The sequence below is a fragment of the Cladophialophora bantiana genome (genome assembly GCF_000835475.1).
Source record: "Cladophialophora bantiana CBS 173.52 unplaced genomic scaffold supercont1.5, whole genome shotgun sequence".
NCBI lineage: Eukaryota > Fungi > Ascomycota > Eurotiomycetes > Chaetothyriales > Herpotrichiellaceae > Cladophialophora > Cladophialophora bantiana.
This window is the reverse complement of record NW_015971579.1, coordinates 109478-133047: the sequence shown is the minus strand read 5'-3', so window position 1 is coordinate 133047 and position 23570 is coordinate 109478. Positions and strand designations below refer to the sequence as shown.

The 23570-nt window shown below is 51.4% G+C and overlaps 11 protein-coding genes across 11 annotated transcripts; 7 read left to right on the top strand and 4 right to left on the bottom strand.

The window, feature by feature from the left end:
• Positions 1-319: 319 nt before the first annotated feature.
• Positions 320-1971, bottom strand: Z519_03638 (uncharacterized protein; the record flags this gene model as incomplete). The annotated part of the gene is made up of 2 exons (XM_016761388.1): positions 320-768; positions 816-1971. 2 exons carry the CDS (start codon positions 1969-1971, stop codon positions 320-322), a joined length of 1605 nt encoding a protein of 534 aa, XP_016621726.1.
• Positions 1972-2831: 860 nt separating this feature from the next.
• Positions 2832-6965, bottom strand: Z519_03637 (uncharacterized protein; the record flags this gene model as incomplete). Its single annotated transcript, XM_016761387.1, has 3 exons — positions 2832-5447; positions 5507-6668; positions 6748-6965. The coding sequence occupies 3 exons, from the start codon at positions 6963-6965 to the stop codon at positions 2832-2834; spliced, it is 3996 nt and encodes a 1331-aa protein (XP_016621725.1).
• An 886-nt stretch (positions 6966-7851) lies between these two features.
• Positions 7852-8769, top strand: Z519_03636 (uncharacterized protein; the record flags this gene model as incomplete). Its single annotated transcript, XM_016761386.1, has 3 exons — positions 7852-8107; positions 8351-8503; positions 8564-8769. 3 exons carry the CDS (start codon positions 7852-7854, stop codon positions 8767-8769), a joined length of 615 nt encoding a protein of 204 aa, XP_016621724.1.
• A 1642-nt stretch (positions 8770-10411) lies between these two features.
• On the top strand, positions 10412-10875 carry Z519_03635 (uncharacterized protein; the record flags this gene model as incomplete). Its single annotated transcript, XM_016761385.1, has 2 exons — positions 10412-10627; positions 10666-10875. The coding sequence occupies 2 exons, from the start codon at positions 10412-10414 to the stop codon at positions 10873-10875; spliced, it is 426 nt and encodes a 141-aa protein (XP_016621723.1).
• A 104-nt stretch (positions 10876-10979) lies between these two features.
• Z519_03634 (uncharacterized protein) lies at positions 10980-11219 on the top strand (the record flags this gene model as incomplete). The annotated part of the gene is made up of 1 exon (XM_016761384.1): positions 10980-11219. The coding sequence occupies one exon, from the start codon at positions 10980-10982 to the stop codon at positions 11217-11219; it is 240 nt and encodes a 79-aa protein (XP_016621722.1).
• Positions 11220-12349: 1130 nt separating this feature from the next.
• Positions 12350-13417, top strand: Z519_03633 (uncharacterized protein; the record flags this gene model as incomplete). Its single annotated transcript, XM_016761383.1, has 2 exons — positions 12350-12882; positions 12997-13417. 2 exons carry the CDS (start codon positions 12350-12352, stop codon positions 13415-13417), a joined length of 954 nt encoding a protein of 317 aa, XP_016621721.1.
• Positions 13418-14470: 1053 nt separating this feature from the next.
• Positions 14471-15712, top strand: Z519_03632 (uncharacterized protein; the record flags this gene model as incomplete). Its single annotated transcript, XM_016761382.1, has 1 exon — positions 14471-15712. The coding sequence occupies one exon, from the start codon at positions 14471-14473 to the stop codon at positions 15710-15712; it is 1242 nt and encodes a 413-aa protein (XP_016621720.1).
• Positions 15713-15956: 244 nt separating this feature from the next.
• Z519_03631 (uncharacterized protein) lies at positions 15957-17078 on the top strand (the record flags this gene model as incomplete). Its single annotated transcript, XM_016761381.1, has 1 exon — positions 15957-17078. The coding sequence occupies one exon, from the start codon at positions 15957-15959 to the stop codon at positions 17076-17078; it is 1122 nt and encodes a 373-aa protein (XP_016621719.1).
• Positions 17079-17458: 380 nt separating this feature from the next.
• Positions 17459-19074, bottom strand: Z519_03630 (uncharacterized protein; the record flags this gene model as incomplete). Its single annotated transcript, XM_016761380.1, has 2 exons — positions 17459-18939; positions 18999-19074. 2 exons carry the CDS (start codon positions 19072-19074, stop codon positions 17459-17461), a joined length of 1557 nt encoding a protein of 518 aa, XP_016621718.1.
• Positions 19075-19385: 311 nt separating this feature from the next.
• Z519_03629 (uncharacterized protein) lies at positions 19386-21063 on the bottom strand (the record flags this gene model as incomplete). Its single annotated transcript, XM_016761379.1, has 3 exons — positions 19386-20278; positions 20329-20808; positions 20892-21063. 3 exons carry the CDS (start codon positions 21061-21063, stop codon positions 19386-19388), a joined length of 1545 nt encoding a protein of 514 aa, XP_016621717.1.
• Positions 21064-21806: 743 nt separating this feature from the next.
• On the top strand, positions 21807-23417 carry Z519_03628 (uncharacterized protein; the record flags this gene model as incomplete). Its single annotated transcript, XM_016761378.1, has 2 exons — positions 21807-23255; positions 23313-23417. The coding sequence occupies 2 exons, from the start codon at positions 21807-21809 to the stop codon at positions 23415-23417; spliced, it is 1554 nt and encodes a 517-aa protein (XP_016621716.1).
• Between the last annotated feature and the right edge of the window lie 153 nt (positions 23418-23570).

Here is a 23570-nt window from a genome sequence, read left to right as displayed (position 1 = left end):
AACCGCATAGTTCTTCATGATAGCGACCTTGATCACCGATCCAGGGTCGAGGCGCCACCCTTTGTGGATGCCGAGAGTAGAAATGATTTCGAGTTCTAGTGGGACTAAATCAGGCTAAATGTGCTGAAATCGCCGTGCTTGGGTATTATTGTCACACAGCCTGATATCCGTGTCGTGATGGTACGAAGCCGATATTCCATCCGAAGCAAAAGCTATTGTCAATTTTGATTTACTGTAGGAGTAACAAGATGAGCCTCAATCTGCATAGAACCACGACTGCCTCATGTGGCCGGCTTCGGCGCCCGGCTTGCCACCCTCTTCAGGTACACTCATAAACCCTCTCCCCTTCAAACCACGTACCCAAGACTTTGGCTCCCTTAAATTCGCCCTTGCTCAAGTCACAGTCGACCATGATGAAGTTGGCTTTCTTTCCAACCTCAATAGTCCCAGTCCAGCTCTCTCGGCCGGTCGCCACCGCACCCGCTACGGTCAAGATTCTGCAAATCACCTCAGCAGCCGTGCTGGCCGCGCCTTCGGCTGCTGGCAATGCAGCAGCAACATTGTCCATGATGAGAGCGCAGGCGGGCAGAATGGATGGATCTTGAAAGGCCCAGTCACTGCCAATGGTCAGGTGAGCTCTGTTTTTGATCATCTTTCCCCAGTTCCAGTCCATCAGGCCCCCTGACATCGTCGTCATCGGATGAACGAAGAACATCGACGGAGACATCTCGGCGGTCAAATTCAGCTGCTGGAAGCGAGGGTAATCGTCTGTCTCCATTAGCAGCTTTTCTAACCAAAGCGAAATGGAAGCTTACCATCATGCACCCCATTGCAATGTGCAATTTCATGTTTGGGCCCATGGCTATTGCCCGCCCTCACAGCTTCATACATGTCCAGGGCTCGACGTGTACTCCCATATCCTGTGCAATGGATCTTGCATGTCATCCCTCTCGCATCCAACTTCGCAACAGTTTCAGTCAGGTCATCGATGTCGATCTGAACCTTGCTCTCGTCGATATCTCCAGACTCCGTGAGACCAGCATGCGTATAATACGGATGAAGCGGGACACCATCCAGCATTAACTTGGCGAAATTGGTCTGAACATGTTTTGACCGGAAACTTGCCGCGTCATCGAGCGTCTTGTGCAGCGTTTCGAAACTTTCTTCGCCGAGCTGCTCCGGTTTATACACGATATGCGTTTGCACATCCATCTTCAATTCCCCACTAGCGTCGAGCTCGCCCAGTGCTTTCAGGATGACTGTATTCGACGCTGCTTCTTGGAAGCTTGTCACTCCCACAGAATGAAGCAATCTCACTGCATGCAGAATACAGCGTTTGATATGTGCCATTTCCGGCTTCGGCAGTGCCAATGCTGCCTTTGTCATTGCCAGCTCAGCCACTTCACCTGTCAGGGTTCCATCTGGCCGACGGGAGTAATGGTGGTGCGGCGCATCAGGCTCGGTGAGGCTGTAACCTGATCTTTCCAATGCGGCGGTATTGAGAAACATCCCGTGGCCCGCACCTCCACGCAAGAGCACTGGTGTGTTGGTAAATTCAAGGTCCAGTGCTTCTCGATCGAAATTCTCAATGTGGTAGAGGTCCCCCACTATCCAATCGCCATATGCATGGGCATGTTCACAGTCGCATGCATGCGACTTGAGTCTTTCACCAATGTTGGATATCGTGGCGTCAAAGCCAGGCTTCACGTTCGACAGACGTGAGAGACCTGCTATGAGAATATGGACGTGGGCGTCGTGGATGCCAGGCATAACAAATCGATCCTTCAAATCGAACGTGGGAAAGTTTTCGCGAAGTGCAATGTCTAGGACGTCGCGGTTTGTTCCCACTACTGTAAATTCGCCTGTTTCTGAGACTATGAACGCCTCAACGCGATTTCCATGGTCGTCTGCCGTGAAAACGTTGCCTGAGTGGTATACCACAGGTCCTCGGCTTCGGAGTTCTGCTGCCATAATCGTGAACAAAACGCGGCCTTCGATGTTATCCGAAGCAACGAGGAAAGTCAGAGGTGTCAGAGTTGCAATGAGCGACTTGCGATGGGCTTGTCCAGTGATGGAAGTCAGTTTGACGAGAATTCAGCAATAACGCCTACACATGTAAAGGTTCGGCGAGCCCCTCTCTTCAATGTTTGTTCTATGTACTAGCACAAAGCTCAGTGCATACTTCATTCGGACTTGGAAGATGTCAGCACTGCCGGCTAATTTGATCCTGTGGCGGCTCCTCTACTGAATTTGGGGCCTCGGAATCTGTCAGCATATCTTCTGCCTCGCCTGTCAAACAGGCTGTGTAATAACAGGTGTCATGGCTCCAATACTGAGCAGAACTGACAATGCACAATTCATGGTCTGGCCAAAAGTTACAGATATGGTCTAGTGACGACACCTTAACTTGGGCGAGGTCACGGATGGTGCGGTCGGTAGGTACCTAGCGAGCAAGGTGTGTACGGAGTCGGGAGGAATAGTTGGTGAGATGTTGGACTTAAATGGCTGACATCAGCAACCCTGCCATTTCTAGTATAGCGTCTTTCTGGGCGCCAAGCCACTTCCTGCGCCACTTTTAGCGCTGCGCTATCAAGCACTCGACTCAGGGGCTGGTGGGCTGAGCTTGAAGAGGTCTTGACAGACCTTTCTCCAGACCTCGAACATGGTCTCATAAATCTTTCCCCAGCTGCGACCTGGCCCAAGCAGCATGAAATTGTTCCAATGGGTACATGTTTGCATTTGGAGGCCGTGTACCTGAAGAAACCGTGACATACCCAGTACATACTAGCATTTATCGAAAGAATTCGACTCAGCAGCAGGAGCCAAGCCGATCAAAACATGTGAACCTTCGCCGTGAGATACATGGACGGGAGCAGGCTCCTGTTGTCGTTCAAGCTCTCAAGAGCCGCCTGCAGGTACGTCGGGGTCTTCTTGAGAACAGAGGCGCTCAGGTTCTTGTCCAAATGATCGGCCCGCATCTCCCAGAACTTCTCGAACAGGAACCCTCCTGCCTTCACGGCCGCCTGACGTCCTTTCTCTTTCATCTGCTCAAGCTTTTGGTTAAAGAAGCTTGGCTCATCGTCGGAATCGTTACCATCTGCGATGTCGTCTAAATCGTCCTCGGGCTCGCCTTTGGGTTTGTCATCCCCGTCTTTCTTCATCATTTTGGTCAGCTCTTTCGACAGCTCGGCCTTGAAACTATCTGCGTCCTTGGTTTGGAGATGCGCCTTCAGCAAGCCGCACAGCTTACGCTTCTTGCGCCTCATGTATGTTTCCCAATGAGCTTTGAGCCCTTTTTCCGGAGCCGCATTGTGAAAGTCGATCTCGGTCGTGGCGATGCGGTGCCCGTAGTACTGGTGTGTCAAGCCTAGCTCAAGGTTGCACAAGAACCACTTCGCGCCCGGGACTCCTGAGAACCGCGCCAGCACCCACTCACCAGCAATTGCGTCCAACCTTTGCTCTTGAACGAACTGGATCATACGGCTGACCTTCTTTGCTTCTTGCGCGTCGCCCTCATCTGTGACCTCGATTTGTGGGTTCTCCTCCGACTTTGAAGCGTTATCCTCCTGTATCGACGATGACGGCGACTTTATACCGAAAGATGAGGTTTTCACCCTTGACATCAGCCGATTTCTCTTCTGGCCGTCTTTCTGCTCTCGCAATACCTTGTTTTCGACAGCATTGACAACGTCAAGCTGCTTCTGCAGGATGTGCTTCTCGCAGGAAAAGCCGACCAAGGTCAGAGCAAAACCAGTGCTGATCATACACCAGCCACTGATCTTCTGATCATTGCTTGCTGCATGTTGAATCTGTCGTTTGAGCTTATCTGGCACCAGCATCGTAATTATAACACGCTGGATGTCGAAAGTCCCTTCGATTCCCGAGTTTGTTACAATAATTGGGTTAGGACAGATCATATCCTCTGGTTCAGAACGAGGCTTCACTGGTTCCGACGCTGTGAGACCAACAGTAGTTTCTATGGTTCCAGACGGTATGGGTGGTATTGGAGGTGGGAGGGGGGTAGTTGTAGCTGCGTTCTGGTTTGAATTTGTAGTGATTCCTTCAACCTTTCCGATGAACGCCGCGACAAGGTCAAACTTTTGCTTCTCCAACTCCTGGCGAGAATCCTCTTGTTCTCTTTCAACAAGGGTCTCAGCCTCGCTGAATGTGGAAGAAGGTGAAATTGCCAAATCCGGGTCACTGATGTTTTTGGCTGGTGTTGACTCCTCGTTAGATCCCCGTTTGCCGAGCGAAAGCCCCGGTCTGCCAAACCCCTTTTTGGCAGCCTTGACGTCAAATCCCAGCGAAGGTCGTGGAGGTAAAACTTTAGTTGCCAAAGAACTGCCCTCTTTCATGAATGACTGCGCCAGCTTCGGCGGCTTGGCTGTGGCGTCATCCGAGCTCTCCTTCGCAGGTCTTGGAGTGCTCAGGTTCTTTTGGATATCCTGCATGAATTGGCGCATAAGGTCGAGGCACGGCTCTAGATCCTTGAAATCGACTGTTTTGACAAATTCTAGAATCTTTTTGAAGGGGTCGACCAGAAAGCTCGTCTCTTTGCCTTCCTTGACAAAGGTAATCGCTTCTTTTAGCACGGTAATGGACTTTTGGAAGCTCACCATTGTTGTGTATCGCTCTATCTCGAACCTCTTTGATAGTTCTGCAGTTTTCTCTGCTAGGAAGTCCCTCTCATTGATTTTTGGGACTTTAAATGCCTCTAGCACCGAAGGATAGAGGGATCGGCCTCGAATGGGACTGCCGAAATGTGGTCCACTCCAGTTGAAGATCGAAACATCGTTCCAAGAGACGAGAACTTCATCCAGAAGCCGCGCTAGAGCCTTCGTCAGACCCTCGGCGTGGAACGTAGGAAATCGCACATTTAGCAAGCCCATCAATGAGTATACCCTATCAGTCTCAACACCGGAGTCCCTGATACATGCAAGTGGCATGACGGTATGGGCAGAGAAATTCATTCTGATAACACCATCTTGCCAGTTCTTGAGGCCGTGGATGCCGCCAAACTCCGCTATATATTCTCTGTCTTGCTTGATGAGAGGCATTGTTGTCGTGACAAAACATTGAAGAAGCATGTTGATTGCATGCACTATACTGTTCCGGTCAAAGTGGACAGTGCTGTTTCCAATGGGGCCGTAGGATTGGAGGAAGTCCATGAGGGATCGAAGCAGATTGTGAGCATTCGAATGACCGTTGCTCTGAGAACTTAGGTTCATCGCTGCAACATAGACCGCCTGGGCCATCTGCGATACAGCGGACTTCTTGTCCATATCTTGCGGAATCTGCATTCCCAGAACCTCAAGGATCGTTAGAAGCTTTTTTGCTGCTGTGATGGCTTTTGCGTCTTCTCTGTCCTGTGTCTGGGGCTGTTGCTGTTGAATAGGATGTTCTGAGCTTGTCCTCGAGCCACCGTTTTCGAGCGCGCCGCAAGGATTCTAATTCCAGAGAATCAATTACATGAGTATCTCTGAAGTTTTCATGGGGTCTTTCTCACCTGCATCCCTCCTTTGTCTAGAATATAATCAAGAGCCTCATGTTGTGAGAGACTCTTGAGAGCATCCTTGAAAATATTGTTCGTTTCCTGGCCGATGTAAAGGTCGATAAAGGGAGAGCTATAGTAATAAGGACCAAGGTATTCCACAGGCCTGCTCAACGGCTTCCAAGCAGAATTGAGATAGAATGTAGTCTTACTCATGACTAGTTCTTGGAGTGTCCACCCTCGCGTCGCCCATTCTGGCTCATATTCGTGGATGCTCCTGAAGCTTTTGATGTTGGCTTCCTGAAGTGTGCTGCGCTTGAACCGATCCCACTCGTCGATCCATTCTGTTTGGGACCCAGGACCCTCTAGATACACAAGACAAAAGTCTGCGTCCTTGTACCAGTCACCCATGAGAGAAAGAGAGTCGTTCAGTTCGGCGGGGTCCTTCTTGTCGATACAGCATGTGTCTAGCCACAAATATCGCTTTTTGGCGGTCTGGTTGAGAATAGATTTGTGATTGTCCATGTCGCCGTCGAACGAGTTGGCGACGACCGTATTGCTGCTGAAGAGCTTGTCATTGAAGATGATTTTGGCCTGCTCGATTGACTGTTCAATTTTGATCGCCGATCTCCAATGTTGTAGCCGGAGTTTCATCTCATCAACGGCTTGTCCCACTTTGCTATTCCTGTAAAATGTAACGAACTCCTCGTTTTCTCGGTTTTCTAAATATGCCTGTTCGGCATTTCTGAATGCAACCCGGGCATCGTTAACCTTGTCTTCCAGTCGACTTATGACGCTCCGATCCGGGTCGGCTCTCGCGGTATTTTCGTCCACGCCCACTTCTTTCAATAGATCATCAAACACATCGGTCTGCACCTCAGCATATCGGAAGTCGGTCAAGGCCGAATCGAGGGCCTTTTTACAGTTATCAAGCCTTTTCTTGATGGAATCGGCATGTGCAGATCTGCGAAGAAGCGACCTGACGACGTCGCCCTCTTGCCTCAACTTGGAGTCGCGCACAACATCAGGAAGCATTTCCAACATTTCTCTCTGCTTTTCGATATCTTGCCTACATTTTGCCTTAATGAGCTCGGTGTCTTTATATTTTTCCGGCAGTTCAGCTGCCTTTTGTTGGACACCGGACACGTATTTGTAGTCGACCTCTTCTCCCTTCCACCTGTGCGAGAGTACGCAGTACTGCCCCACTACACCAATCTCAGGCTTTCTCCACCAGGTCTCCCGTGTCAATGTCCCACATCCGGTACGGGCTGCGACCCTTTGTTGTAGACGGACCCAAAAGCTCAATGTCGTTAATACCAGGAAGTCTGAGTGATTTATCGTCAATGAACGTGGGCTTGAAATCGGGTATGAAGATCCCTTTCAGCAAAGTTCGTAACTTCTCTGGCTCAGTGCGCAAGACTTGGTCCGCGAGGGCCCTGAACTGAACACTCACGTCAACTGACGTGGAAGCCATTGCTCTGTGCAGACAGCTTCTTCAACAAGACAAAAGGAAGGTGGTGCTTTGCGAGACCCAATTTCTGACTTCAGGGGTATCCGCTGGCAGGACGGACAACTTGGCGAGTTCCCCTGGATGGCGAAAAGTCGATTGGGGTATTCTTGACCGATATATGGAGAGAAGCTCCTTGGGAGATCGTTCTCAGCCGCATTCATGCTCGCCCGCCCCGAGATATGACTGCGTCAATCAAACACATGTCGTTTGGAGATTGGGCCAAATCTGCACGTCTTCGACATAATGCGCAATTGCCAGCGATTGGTGGGCCATAGAAAACGCGAATCCTTCAGAGGTTGGTGGCCTTCAGCCTTACGCATAGTGGAGGGTGTATCCCTCACTACCGGATAATGCGGCTCACAGTGGACGACTCGCATGCGAACTGTTCACCTTTCACAACGAACCGTGCACGCCATCGGGGCTGAGTTCTTTGATCCAGCCAGCCTATTTGGTGTCAACAGATACCCTAAATGGAGTTTCACGTAAGTAACCGGTGACACGTCACGCCGCATCGACTCCTCTCCGGTGTCCAAGAAGTTATATCTACGAATCAGTATATTAGCCTCATGTGTCTGTCTCAAAGAAGTCTCTTGGTCTGCAGAAATCTCACTGTTGTCGCCCAATCAGCATGTTGAAAAGAATCCGTTTCAATCTGATAGCCACCAACAAAAGTTCTGATGGAGTTCGGGCCGCACTGTTGAACACTGCCGGATCCCTCTCGGGATTCCCTCAAAGTGGTCAGACTTTATCAGAAATCTGGCTGATGTCTAGGCTGCTGCCTCCTCGAAATGTCCTGTCAGTTTCATAACAAATACTATTGTAGCGTCGCAGACACCCATGTACCGCCTTTATGGCCTCTTACAATCGAGTTCTGGAGATCTTTGGCAGAGATCATGCCCCTAGTATGCAGTGCAATCAGTATGTTGCTCGTTTACAACGATACAGAAAGACCGCTGAGAGTTCTGGCAGTGACATCCACCCATGGGAGATCTTGATCAACGGGGAGCGCTGGCCTGGCAAAGTTCGGCTCATCGGATTTGTCGATGCCTTCTTTTTGATGGCTTACTCTTCTAAAGAACGGTTTGAGCATGGAATCATTGTCTATAGTAAGTCATACAGACCGATTCTCGTGCGTCGCGGAAGACTTATCGAAAGCAGAGGATGATGATGTCATTAGGAACATCCTGGAGAGCACCGGAGTTTCTGCTAAAGATAAGAAATTGGAAGTGGTTAATGAGAAAGAACGAAGGAACCATCCTGACAGTACGTATGACCTTCGCGGAACAATTTGACTTCATTGCGTAGACCTCTGAATGAACATGTCAAGCTGAAGCGGCGACTGTATCCAGTACCTGAAAAGTACTTTAGCTTCAAGAAAGACGCCATCCACTACACAGTGACGAGTCTCGGGCACGAGGTCGGCCTCAAGACCGAATATCCGAAATCAAGCCTACAGAGATACGAGGTCAAAATCCGTAAGAACAGCGATGTTCTCAAGAACAGTGAGTTCATGCACCGCTAGTAGTGTTCAAAGCTCAATGCTGATGCTTATCCTTACCTAGGGCACATCAAACGAGGCGTGAACCAGCATGGCCTTGCCGACATGATGTACGATGCGATTAAACTTGGTTTTATCACCCACGCCCAATTGGTGGTGCTCTCGACCAAACTTCTTGCGAGTACGGGCGCCGGCGACATCATGAATAGCTATTGGAACATTATCAATGCTCCTGGTGATGCTGCCGTGCTATCGAACGAAAGGACATGAGATGTCAAATTTCATAGAGCCGGAGAGAGATACGAGGTAAGCAATTCTCTCTGGGGTTCTCGCCTGGCAGCACTTATGTCATCTTCACTGGCACTCTGGACAATGTGGTCTCTGTAGGTCCGTATCGAGGTACTATTTCACAACCACTAAAAGTGGTACAATGAAAGTGTATTTGGAAAGGGGGCCGAGAACGGAGCTGGAGAGCGCCAGAGAGCGATCGGGGCATCAGACGAAGAAATCCTCTAAAAGCGGCAGCAATGTTACTGGGTACTGAGAAACCTTCCCCTACAAACCTGCGTTGAATGATGTGAGGCCTTGTGGTGCCTTAGCACTTGAGTGCCTACCGAGTCAGTGTCATACCAGATAGTCATATAGTCACTCGATACGATACCCCCACGTTCCCACAGCTATCCATGTCATACAATTCCTCTTCCTCCCTGACAACGGAAAATGGGGGCGCCTCGTATGGGGCTGAATCGACCGGACTCGGCTGCAACGGGTCATCCGAGTGATACAGTACATTGTGGTGCGAGCGATTTCGAGCCTCACTAGCCCCAGTCAAACCGAAGCTCAACTCCAAGCCAAGGCAACTTGACTTCTTCCTACTGCGTATCTCGACGACGATCACGGCTTAGGTCCTCCCTCCCGAGCCATCAAGAATGGTTGCGATAACTCCATCCGGTCGACGGTCTCCATCATAGAGCGGGATTGTGCCTTTGGAAAGGCGAGTAGGCTAGTGGGTTAATTGGCTTTTGGTTGCGCCCACCGTCACAGATCGCTTGTACCATTGATGGAAACGAGGCTTCTCGGAGGAAAAACTCATCAAGTGTGATCATGGGGGCCTCTTTCCTTGAATTTTCGCGACGTCTGAAGATGGAAGCTTTTCTCGTTCACCCTTTAGTTCTTGTCAATCCTTGATATGCCATTTTCAGCTCTGGAGAGCAGATCACTTTCTCTCCTTCGGGACTTCTAGAGAGGCTGGTATACTGCATGCGCGGCCGCTTTTACTCGATTAACACTACCCATTACGTCCGCCTGCTCACAGGCCAGAGCATGCCCACCTAAGATGTCGGAACTTAGTGGAAGTGCCTCCCAAGAATGGACCCGGGAGAATTGTTGACTTATTTCAGATTACAATAACGCCAATGGACCTTAGAACAGCTAGGCATATTGTCCTTTGTTGACAAAGACGGCAAAGAGCAATTTTCAATTCGACTTCATTCAGAAGCATCAAATTGCCACCTGCCCCCTCAAGCGGTTTTGGACAAGTCAATCGGGCGCTGGAAGCTATGTACGCATCCAACCGCGCATCAAAAGGGGCTGAACTCCCGCATCGCCCTCCCCGCCATCCACGGAATTTAGAGGCAGACACTAAATGCTGGACTATTGAGTTCCTTCCAGAAAATGAAAACGTGCACTGGTTCTTAACTGGGGTAGACTGAACTTCGACTGATTTTGGTCCCCTCGAGGATTGTTCTGTTTCCCTGAGGACTGTCGTGAGTCTCGTGCTGGCTGATACCTCTCCTGCAGTTGTCTAATTGGAACCCTCTTTCTCTACCTGCTTCAACTCCAGGGCGTACAACGATGTGCGCCAGAGGCTTACCAATCGCTCTGGCATACAAGACAAGCCCTTCAAGGAAATATGGGAACGGTCGTGGTCAACGTTGGAGAGTTTTTTTTTCAGGTGATGCAAGACACCGGTCGCATGGAGAAGAGCATGGATGTGACATTATTCCCCCAACAGCCTGACGGATGCCTGGAAGAAACCCTCTGGAGCGAGACTCTCCCGCCTATTCTTGACGAACAGGGTAGAGTAAACGGCTTCTACCACCGGACTGCCGAGGTGACCAATGAAAAGGTGAGAGAAAGGAGGTCAAAATTGCTTTACTCAATTAGGGCACCACCAGCAGACCGAAGGAATCGGTTTGGGAACATTTTTTTGAAGCTCTGCGAGAAAATCCGCAAGACGTTCCTATGGCTTTCGCGTACTCCGCCGAGGATGACGCCGCCTCCGGCAAAGTTGACTTTGCAATAGTCGCTGGGCTTGCCGCCGGGTGGACATTTACGAAGGATCGACGGGTTTCCCATTCTATTACCACTGACTGAAAGCCACAAAACAAACCGATTGTGCTTCATCATCTGGACAACACCCTTCCTGGGGCATTCCTGGAAGGATTGATTGGCGCGGCTACGGCGACAGGCAGATTTCTATGGCTCTTATACCAGTCTCCGTCAGCAGCAGGCTGCTAGGCGTGGCGGTCTCTGGGCTCAATCTAAGGAGACATTATGAAGCAGAAGATGAAGCCTTCATCCAGTCTTTGTGTCGGCAAGCATCGTCCACCATCGCGTTGGTTGTCGACCGCGAAGAGGCGCATGAGCGCACGGAAAGACTCTGCAATTACAAGAAAGCGAACGGCAAATCAGAGAAATCGCTGAGCACGGCCCCGTGAGTATAATTGTCACGAGCCCACCGTTGTCCCCAAGTACTCTACGCCCTCCACCCGAATCGGGTGGACGGTATAGAAAGAAAAGGATAAGGCAAAGGATGGTTGAAGTACAAGGCTATCGATTAACGCTACCTTACCCTTTTCACGTGACAGAAAGAGGGGAAGCTATAAGAGTCTTCTCTCACCCGAACCGGCTGAGAGAGAACTCTTCCTTTTTCTTAAGCGTTGAGTCGTTGTCAATAGGACTACGTGAATAGAACAAGGCATTCAGCTACTCCAATTTCTTTGTACCTACTGCGTTGCGTAGGTCCCTGATAATAATTCGTCTAACTCCTGCAGGGAACATCATCTAGGCAAATCGACGTAAGTCTTTTGTGCTCTTGGAAGCCCCATTGCGGATTTCCTCTCGGATTGAAGAGGTCGCTTTGTGTATTCTCTCAACCTGGGTTACCCGCTAATAGCTGTGAACAGTGTACTATGAGATGGCCAGTCACCCCCTGGAAGACAGATTCGAGTTTTCATTTGTTGAACCTCTCCACCCCGAAGAAAGAGAACGTATCATGGGGACGTGACACGAACTGGTTAGTGAGCGTTAGTGAGCTTAAACCTGCCAGTCAAGAGTTTCGCTTGCGAAGGACATTGCGACTCCCTGCCACTACTGGAAACCCGCATCCGCAGGAAGAATCTTGCTGGCTGATGACACATGCTTTCCCCGCTCTAGAATACGGAAAGCTCAAAAGCGGTGTCTGATGTGTCACAGATAGCAGCAAAAACAAGTGGACAGAAGAAGTCCAGAGTCGCCTTGCTGTCGAAGCAACAGAACCGCGGAAATTAGAAGAGGCATTCATTGATTTCGTGTCCCTTGGGATGAGAAACCCGCTGTCGGCAATTACACAGCTTGCGGATGGAATTGCCGCATCTCTCGGAGATTGGAATTCTTCAGATCAGTCACCAGAGTCTACACAACAACAGCTGACGGAAAATGTCGAGTGTGCGAAAATGATCTTACTCTGTGCCTCTTATCAGAAAAGGATTGTTGACAATGTCCTCACTGTATCTAAACTTGATTCTCAGCTCCTTTCGATCGCTCCGGTTGTAATCCAACCCCTTGTTGCGGTTGAATCGTGTTAACGATGTTTCGAGCAGAATTTGACACCAATTTTATTCTTGTCGAGAGCGTCGCAGATGACACATTTGAACGTTACCACGTGAGTTGGGTATCCCTGGATCCAGCGCGACTGACGAAGATATTTATCAACCTCTTAACGAATGCCGTCAAGTTTACGAAGCTCGAAGCCGTCCGCGAGATCACTGTCCGAACATCAGCTTTCATCGATCATGTCCTGGACATGGACAATAGCGTCTGGTTCCCTGCGAAGAAACAGAAGCGAGTTCCCATGCAGTCCTCCCAAGGGAACGGGGGTGAACCGATAAACCTTCTCTTCTCAGTCTCGGATACAGGAAGACGCATATCAAATATAGCGGCTCCGCGGTCTCGGGCTCTTCGTCTTACGCGAGCTTACCGAAAACATAGGAGGCGAGATCGAGATGATTACTCAACAGGGAAAAGGAAGCATCGCATTTTACGGGCAAGCACGTCGAGCAGCGGCTCCAGATGGTCATGCGCCAATCCTCCATTAGTCGGGCTCGTCGCTCATCTCGTGGCGTACATATTCCTCATTCAGGACGGAAATACCAGTCAGAGAATCTTCCATTATCACTCCGACCGAAAGGCCCCCTTGAGTGCATCTTGTTGAAGACAACGTCATCAATGTTACAGGTGCTCACTAAACAGCTCGAACGGGCAGGTTGCACACATATACAATGCAAATCGTGGAACGGAGGCTTTGGATTTCCTACCTCGGACGAGAGTATGGCACGACTGTCAGCCCATCCAGAAGATCGAGACTCCCTCATCTAATCTGGACCTTGATATTGACTGCATATTGATGGACGTGGAGATGCCGGTATTGGACGGCTTACACTGCACATGGCGGATACGGGCACTGCAGCACAAAGGCAAGTTGAAGAGACACATCCATATCATTGCCATCACCGCGAATGCCCGTGCCGAGCAGATCGAGGGGGCTTTTGAAGCGGGCGTTGACGACATCTTGCCCAGGCCATTCCGAGTCGTGGAGCTGCTGGGGAAGCTCGAGAGTTACAGGAAGAAGGACAAAAGTTCAGTCAATGGTGAATAGTTTATGTATGACGATGTGGCCATCATTGTCAGATAGGTAAGCGGTTTACCATCGACACCGCGAGAGAAGTGTACCAGGTTGGATTACAAGAATATTATTTGTGTGGACACGCTTTTTGGCGGCATGTTTCTGGAACCTGACTGAGCCATCTTCTACTGGGCACTTTCGGGAGATTCCCATTGTGGACCCGACGAAGAAGAGGCATCGGCGGAGGATGAAGAAGAATCAGGAAGAAATGGTCTCTCCGAGGACGTGAAGTACCCCCACAAGGTCCGCGTCCAAAAAATTGTCTCCAACGTCCCGAAGACGACGAGAGAGGTAATTACAGCGATCTTGACGGCACGGGATGCGCCCAAGTTTGCAAAGCTGAGTGGAGGGTAAGAAGGATTCGGCCGACTTTGGCTTGACTGAGAAGGCTTCGCGACGGCAGCGCAGGGATGTTGATGATGAGTGGATACAGTTCGATGGCCGTATCGCCGACACAGTTTGATAAAGGGCTGAGGCGGCTGTGATGGGCGTCCTAGGTCGAGTCTCGATGCTCTAGGATTGAGACGCAGCGTTGGCAGTGGTGCAGGACGAGCTGCTAACATTGTTGGCATTTCAGGTAGAGTGACGATTCCGCAGGTCTGTAGAAGAAGGGTTTGTTTTGGGAAGAGGTTGGATGGGAGATGCGAGTGAAAACCGCGGCGCAAACTGGTGGTGGTGATATACATATTCTCAGAACTGCTACTTTTGTGACGCCCTAACTGTGTGGGCCCAACCATCTTACACTATGTGATCTAAGATGGAGTACTTACTGGTGGGTACTTATGAGAGCAGAATAGTTCCAGGAGTATCAGGGCTAAGCGGTTGCGGCACGGCCTGATTGGATGGCCTCCTCACACCCGATTCTGTTTATGGTTAGTGGTTCCACTTCGTGATCGTATTCGTGTTCTCTTTTCTTTCCCGAGAGACATCGCGGTTTGATTGCCACTTCTTCCATCTCGCAATCAGTCAGAGGCCGTTGCTTTGTCTCTGACCTCTATTCTCCAAAAAAGTCCCCCGGCGGTTTCGATGCCTCCACGACGCTCGCACCAAAAGTCGCGCCGCGGCTGTCTGACCTGCAAATACAGTCACATTAAATGTGATGAGAGCGGGCCTCCGTGTGGCCGCTGCAAATTGAGAGCAACGACGTGCGAGTACGTGAGCCCCGGGTTAGGCCTTCGGCCGCCGCAAGCTCTGCCTTTCAACCACGATGATTCCTTACCCACTAAGCACAGTCCCGAGCAAGAGCATCTGGAGGAGCCGCTGTTTCCAAAGGACCATGGCTTGCTAGAGCTTCAACTCATGCACCAGTGGTCGACGGTGACTTATAAGAGCTTGCGAAGCAAGGTTGCGGGAGATGACTATATCTGGCAGATTGCAGTGCCGCGGTGGTCGCTGCAGCACGACTTTCTGCGGACCGGTCTGTTCGCCCTCTCCGCCTTCGAGGTGGCCAGCCGCTCCACAGGAGCTTGCCGAGCGAAATACCTTGAGGCGGCCGTGGAGTATCAGACCCTCGCGCTGTCTGACTTCCGCCATCGGCTTCAGCACCAAGGCATCGATCCCGAAAGTTGTGAAACCGTCCTGTGCTTTTCCCTGATACTCATGGTGCTCGCCTTGGCCTCGTCTCAATTCATATCGGACTTGGCAGGTGACCGCCAAAGCGACAGCATGGTGCTCAACACGATCACCCACTTCGAGCTGCTGCGCGGATGCGGCACCGTTCTTGGCGATAATGCAGAGCAATACCTGGCGGAAAATTCCTACGCTCAGAGACTCACGCGGTTCGAAAAGCTAACTCGGACGCCACTCGACTCAGACACAGCGGTGGCAATGTCGAAATTGAATTCAGCCAACGAGAGAAGGATTATATCCACCGTGGGCGACTCCTACGAGCATCGGGCCCAGCATGTCGCATACTTTGAAGCGTGCAAGAAGGCAATAACTCTGCTCGAAGAATGCTTTGCCAAATGCGTCGGCCACGACGACGACCATCAGGGCTACATCTTGGGATGGCTGAATATGGCGGGCGAGGAGTACGTTCACGCCATCAAAGGCAATGACCGCGTTGCACTGCTGGTGTTGATGTATTGGGGCTCGCTGGTCGAGAAACTTAGTCATCAAGTTTGGTGGGCGAGGGATTTTGGGAGGCTGTTGGTGGAGGAGATATCTGGGACACTGTGCGGAGGAGCCGACGCTTTGACCAAGGATATCATCTCGTCGGCTCGAAAGATGATTGTACAGCAATCCGATGTCAAGGCTGACGCTGCATAGCAGACCCACATTGTCACGGCACACGGACCCACGGTACACGAATACGATCACGGTTACGATCACGATCCAGATGACACAGATCCATACCCTTTTAAAGCTTCTGCAACAAAGCTAGGCCGGCTCGTGTTCGGAAGTCGTCTCTGCAGTCTGTCTCTCCCGCAGAATGATATATGAAGAGCTCCGTTCCTATAGAAACCTTGCGCACACATGCATTTCCATCCCGCCCAATATCTCCTTGGGTAACATGAGCGATACGCCAACTCATCCCAACGTCAAGCGTTCAACCACTCCGGCGTCTCACGGCAAGGATGGTCTCCTCCAGAAAGAAACTATTCAACTGCGTGTACAGAAGGTGCCTTTCCTCCCACGGCTACCCTTCCTTGTCGAGGCACGGACGAAACTGCCCATCATTGGCGGCCTGCTACTCACTTGCTCGCCCAGCATCTATCTCTACTCTCTAGAGACAAGCCGCGACGACCATCACCAGCGCACAGACCCGAATCTCCTCGTCTGGACGTACTTCCTCACCGGCACCGTAGGCATAGCGGTCGCCATGCTCGTGCAATCTATTCTCGCCTACCTGCTCGCCTTCCTCTGCTTCAACGGCCACACCAATGCAACGACGTACCTCGCCGAGACGATGAAAACCGAACACGACGACATCAAGGATGAAGCTCACCGCAGGAGAAGACTCGAAATGTCCCGTCGCCCAGGGTATTGGGTGTTCATGCTTTTCTTCTCGTTTGTGGTCGCCGGCCTGGTCGAGGAGGTGGTCAAGTACATTGCGACCACCACCATGCTTGGTCTTCTTGCTCAACGGTCCCCGTCGTCGCACGGTAGTAGAATCGGCTCTGCGCGTGATCACATCGCCATCGCCGTCTCGGCCGGACTGGGCTTCGCCACTGTGGAAAACATAGCCTTCTTCGCGGCAGCCCGTCGACGCAAGCCCAGCGGTGACGCCGCTCCTGCCGCCCCGAACGAGAGCCAGAAAGCCGCAATGTTTGCCCTCCTCACGGCCGTTGAAAGAGTCCTGCTGGGCATCCCGGGGCACGCGATGACAGCCGCACTGATCGGGGTCAACATGCTCGTCCGCAACCACCAGCAGCATCGTCTCGGACACGGACACGATTTCTCTGGCGCCTCCAGCATGATGACTAGCGCATGGCTGGTCGTGCGCGACTCGGTGCTGTTCCACGGGTGTTCTAACTTTGTGCTCTTCGCCGTGAGCGCCGCCGAGGGGAACGTCGGCTGGGTGCATCCGCGACGAGCCAGGACCGTGTGTTTCGTCCTGGCTGTCCTGGCAGGTTTGCAGGCCGTGTTGGCACTTGTGCTGCGTGCCAGGCTGTGCCGGTGTGGGCTGTGTTGATTGATTCATATTGATTGATGAATTGTGCTTTTTTGGTCTAGATTTTGCACCGTGTATCCTATCTCGTGTATCCTATATCTCGTAACTTTCACTCTGGATCTTGCACCCGCGTGCAATCCCGCCCACGAGGCTCCAGGGTCTTTTATATCGCAAATTTTGTTCATGTCGTTTGGAGTGAAGGGGCTTTTGCTCATGGCACATGGCACACGGCATACGGTAGAGACGTAAACATTCATGATGAAACATATACAGATGGACGGAGGATGTGGTAGGTATGCTCTCCATAACCCCGTGATGATGACATAATCGAATTCTTGTCCGCCGGGTCGCGGTCATAGACACGATACGACTCAACAGCAGCAACATCATCATCATCATCATCACAGTTGATCTTCATCATCCGGATCGGGCATGCCTTCTTCATACCCCCAAGAAGCGCCGTGGACTTCTGCTGGCCCTGACGCTGCGGTATGCTTATCGTGATCTTGGGCTTGATTTGGGACGTCTTCCTCATCATAGTGCTCCTCTTGATCGTCATTTGCTTCCTCTTGCTCTCCCTCTTCCTCGTGGTTTTCTTCACCCTCTTCCTCTTCGTCCTCTGTAATACTCACATCTTCCGCCTCACTGCCCAATTCCTCCTTTACCAAATCTCGCCCCTTCAACTTTTTCCACTCCCGTTCGTATTCGCGATCAAATTCCTCGTCTGAGTTATCGGAGTCTCCACTACCCTCACTCTCCCCCTCGCTACCTGGATCATAATCCTCTTCTTCTTCGTCCTCCTCATCTTCCATCTGTTGCTGGGCTTTCTCTAATTCAGTACGCGTATCTTCTCCACATTCCACATGACCTCCGCCACCATTCTGCATCGCAGTCTTGCCTTGTGCTGTAGCATTGAGCTTCTTTGCTCGCCTTGACTCCGCGAGACTTGCATCCTGCAGACCATGTCTCTTGATGTAGGCGTCTATACCCGGGAAATCCGCCTGATCCAACATTGAAAACTCGGCCTCCTGGATTCCATCTTTGTTAGCTCCGTCGGCTGAGCTAGCTCGATACGTGATATTCAGATTAAATGTTCTCTGCAACACGGACGTGTAAGAGATACTCTCGACGTCCTCGAATGCAAAAAAGGAGAGTGGCTTTTTGAAGCCAAAGAAAATACCATTGCCCAGAAAGAAGAGGTAGCCGTCCTTACTACCGCGGAAGGCTTTGACGTGATAAGCTTTGTCGCCTTTCCGGTGAGATTCGGGTTTGGCACTGGAGAATTCTTCGGTGGTGGGCAGAGTGAGGCCTTTTCCAATCTTATGAAGGAGGTAGTCGAGAGCGTTTTCGAGGACGTCATCGGGTCCAGGCGCGATTTTAGCAAGGTCGCGGTTGGGGATATGGCAAGACTTGAGTGGACCGTCATTGACAGCCCAGATGATTGCTTCAACATTGTTACTTGATTCTGACTTCAGGAGCAGGACGAAATTGTATTGTTTCGTGGCTTTCTCTGGTACAGGAAGTCTCAAGGCATAGGTGACTTGGTCCAGGGGCACTTCCATGTCGACTTCATTGGTGGCAGGATTCCTGGTGTAGATGGCAAATTTGGTCTCAGCATCATTAATATCAGTTCCATATTGTGCTATGCCCAGATGTAATTTTTTGCGCTGCGGCAGTGAGAACGAGATATCTCTTGCTTCGAAAATCACTTCGCGTTGTTGGCCACCTTTCTGCGCCGCAGCGGCAATCGGGAGGGAGGAGCTGTCGAGGAGTTTGCGCTTCTTGAAGGTGGGTTCGTCGTTGGCAGAACCGTTCAGAGGAGCAGCATTGAGGTGATGCGCAGCAATGTCTTCGAAAAGGGGCGCGTACTGAGGAGTTGCATCTGCGGCAGGTCAATACAACGGATCCTCGTTGCAGGATCTTGCCGACGAGGATACTTACCGATAGCATCAAAGATTCTCTTCCGTAGCGGCGAATTGTTGGCGAATGCTCGATTTATAACATCGGCTCCTGACATCTTGAACCGCTCGAGAGATTCGGGAGGAGGGAGGCTGAGATGGAATACGGAGCAGGTGTCTTGTCGAGGTGGACAGGTGGTCTACAGCCAGACAGTTTACGGTGGACTGACGGATGATGATGATGCAATTCCTCCTCACGCGTCGTGGCCCCTTGGTCGCGTCCCGAGTCTTGTCCAACTGTCCAACACCCAGACCCAGGATTTCTACATTCCTTCAAGATTCGCTATGAAACACAGTCAACGGCATTGCATTCGGGAACTCTACCCAATACTCTCACACGCAATCACTGGGGTAATTGGACTCTATCTCTTCAGGCGTATTCGGCTCTATCAAACTTCTCCTTGGGCCAGAATCTCGCCTTGATGGGATTGCCGTTGAAAATTCTCCCTTCCAAAGCATTGACGGCCCGCAAGGCACTGAGCTGGCTCACGAACTGCACAAACACCAATGCTTCGTCCTCGTCGCTTTCTGGCCGGTGGATGTAGACTCTCTCGACGCTGCCGTACTTGTCTCCACATTCCTCTCCAATCTCTTGCATCAGCCCACCCTCTCCCTGCGTGAGCTCGTCGTCCAGGTCCAGGCCATTCAACATGCCCTCGAGTCGGATCACCTCCGACATTGCTCCGAACTTGCCTTCTTCCTCCGCCTGGGTAGTCTTCGATTTGTTGCCACCAAGGATCTTGCCGGTACCCGCTGGTGCGGCAAAGCCACCACCTTCTGCATCGGATTTCTTCTTACGCTTGTCGGCCTTGGCATACAACGGGTTGATGATCCCGGTGCCGTGAGCTCCTAGACCTTGGCCCTTGCTCCAACCATATTTCGCCATCAGACGTTCGGCGAATCCCACCTGACCAGGACGTTTAGATCGTGGTTCATCGCCCTCGCCATTATCATTGTCAGCGCGCTGGGATTCTGCAAGATTTTCTTCCAGATCCGCTCCAGATAGTGGTATTTCTTCTGCTGCAGCGGGTAGATCATACCGTACTGGTGCCCTGCTGATCTGGGCTGACGGTGGGATATCTACTGGAGGCGATCGAAGACCTGGATGACTTTGCTTGCCTTGGCTCCTGCGCAATCGTCGCAAGTATGCATCCTCTCCAGTCGCATCGTCCGGAATCTCAGCAGGTGGCGGCGGCGGAGGAGGGCTTTCATCATTGAGATTGGGCGGGGGGGCAAAGGACATGGCAGGGGGTGCAAATTGTTCTGCCAATGAGTCAGCGAGGTCCAAACCTTGCAAGGTTTCTTTTCCTTACTGTTCATGGGACGACGGTAGTCGTCATCTTCAGATTCAGTGTAGCTCCTCTGCCTTATGCGGTGTCTGTAAAGCAAGTCCTTCCACTCTCTGACTTCGCGGATCTTTTCCTCGCTGTGTTTGTATTCCTCATAGTTGTTCGGTCTGCTCGGATCGTAGATGTCATCCCAGTTCTGCGTCACTTCCGCCGCCGCCGCCTTATTCTTTTTGCGTTTCTTTCGACCTCCTCGTTGGCGCTTCCCGGTGTAGAAATTATTCACGTCATCATCATCTGACGCAGTGGCTGTCCAGTCTGCGATGGTGGTCTTAGGCGCTGGCGGTTGAGACACCGGTGTTTCCGTGGCAGAGGTTCCCACGCCTTCAACTGCGGGGCTCGTAACACTGGAAGGAGGTGGGATAGCGAATATGCTGGCGATGGCTTTTGCTTTTGCCTTCTGAGCCGCAATCTGAGGTCTCTTGGTAGGTTGGAATCTTAGGGAGGCTGTGCATCACTCGAGAAGCATGGCGCAAACGTGAGCAGATCCATTCAGCAAACCTTTAGGTCCTTACGACGAAGAAATGTACCAGCGAGTGCTTGCTGTCTCTTGACAGCCTCATCCTGTTCGGGAGAGCTTTCGACGGATTTGTAGGAGACGGGCGCACTGGAGATGGTGCCAGGACCAGCATTGTTCGGGTCGAGGAGGTTCGCATAGAGCGACAGGCCTCCCCGCGGGGGTGCCGGAGCATTGTTCGACATGTTCTCACATGTGCTGTGCTGTGCTTTGCGTCGCTGTGACTAGTGTTGGTTGAGAGACATGGAGAGTCATTCGCTCTGCGGAAAGTCTAAAGGTGTGGTCTCGTGATTAAGACCCCGACGGGCAGTTCTCGGGGGAAAGGAAGCACCCAGACCACCTTAGCCAGCAAAAGGCCCCCCGGGTAACCCTTTAGCAAGCCTAGTGAGCCCTAATGGGGCCCGGGTGCCCCTAAGATATGCTGTATGCATCGGAAGCTGCTTGCCAGGTGGTCCTTTGCGGTCCTCGGTTCACCAATCGCTTGGCTTCGGGCGCATCTCCTCGCGACTAGCGATTTTCGTGTCGTGTCCTATTCGGATGACTTCAATTTCTCCAAGCTGGAATTCAAACCTCCCGGTGCCAGATGTACCAGCTCCATGGACTTATCGAATCACCCGATATAAATTCAGGGCTTTTTTTGGCCCACACGCCTTTTCCATCATGTCCGGTGGAATACTAATATCGACATGGAGCCCGCGTAAGGTGTCAGGTTGGTCTTCTTATCTGTGGACATTCGCATCGCATCACGTCATTTTTCCATCTCAAGAGTTTTTTTCTGCTGGCTTTCGTTGACATTGTGATACAACTCGAATAGGGGATTGATTTTTTTTTCTTTTGGGATACCCATAGTGTTGTTTCTAGAATCTATCGCCGTCTCATTCTCTTCAACTGCGGTTCTATCTCACTCTCTGTCACAGTCTGCCCAGCCATGGTCACATCCACTCTTTCAACCTCCTTTCCCAAGATATCTTCCGCCACAGCAGTCATCGTCCCCGCAAAACCTAACGCTCTGACTGTTTCCTTCAAGCAACTGGGGCAAGATGTCTTGGTCTTTCAGAAGCAACTTGCTCAACTGGGCATTCGACATGCCGACGCCGTCTCTATAGCCCTACCCAACAGCTACGAGTTCATCGTGTCTTTTCTTGCGACCTCCTTCCAGCGCGCAATTGCGGCCCCTTTGAATCCTGCCTACAAGCAAAGCGAGTTCGAGTTCTACATTGAGGATCTGTCTTCAACCGTGGTCATCCTGCCTCGGGGAGCATATGCCAAGGATGGTCCTGCAGTCAAGGCCGCCAGGAAATATCATGCTGCCATTGCGGAATGCTACGTGGATGGAACAAAGGTGATCCTGGACGTGAAAGAGCAGGGCAAGTTGGTACAGAGACAATCCCAACCGGTTGCTCAAGCCGGGCCAGAAGACGTCGCACTGGTGTTGCACACCAGTGGCACCACCGGCCGCCCGAAAGCTGTTCCGTTGACTCATCGCAATTTGACAAGAACAATGCAAAACATTCAAAACACCTACGAACTCACCCCTCAAGATCGGACGATGTTGGTCATGCCTCTCTTCCACGTCCATGGTCTTCTAGCTGGGTTTCTAGCTCCTCTGGGAGCTGGTGGATCTGTCATTGTTCCCGACCACTTCTCCGCACGATCCTTTTGGGTCGACTTTATTGAGCACAAAGCAAATTGGTACACGGCGGTGCCAACAATTCATCAGATTTTGCTGAAGAACCCTGCGCCCAATCCAATGCCCAAGATCAGATTCATCCGATCGTGCTCATCTGCACTGTCACCCAAAACTTTTCGAGAGCTTGAAAAGACATACCGAGCGCCAGTCCTTGAAGCTTACGCCATGACGGAAGCAGCCCATCAGATGTGCTCCAACCAGCTGCCACATCGTGGAAAGCGAAAGCCTGGCAGTGTGGGAATTGGTCAAGGAGTCGAAGTCAAGATCCTCGACGATCAAGGTGATGAAGTTCCGCAAGGCCAAGAAGGCGAGATCTGCATAAGGGGAGAGAACGTCACAAAAGGCTACATGAATAACAAAAAGGCAACCGAGGAAGCATTCACCAAAGGGGGGTTTTTCCGGACCGGTGATCAGGGTAAGAAAGATGAAGACGGCTACATCTTTATTACGGGAAGGATCAAGGAGCTCATCAACAGAGGAGGTGAGAAGATCAGCCCGATCGAGTTGGATCATGTGATTTCTGCCAACCCGGACGTGGCTGAAGGTGTCACTTTTGCTATCCCTTCAGAACTATACGGCCAAGAAGTTGGAGTGGCACTCGTCCCTAAGGCCGGGAAAATGGTTACGGAGAAGGGCATCACGGATTACGTTGCCAGCAAGACGGCCAGGTTCAAAAAGCCCAGCAGAGTAAGTGCATTCCCATCTGGCAGATGCACGTCGGAACTGCGCTGACTGAGATGACAGGTTTGGATCTTGAAAGAGATACCCAAGACAGCCACAGGGAAGATACAACGGAGGAAGGTTGCAGCTACTCTTCTGGCCAAAGACCAACCAAGAGCGATGCTTTAGAAGGATTACCGGGTCTGATCGGAGAGGTTAATGCCTGACTGTTCAGAAGGACACATGGATTTCCAGCATGGCGTTTTCAGAAAGAGGGGAAAGATGATCACGAAAGGCTAGAGTCACTCATGTGGGCGTCGAGGGCATGTAGCAGGCTTCCTA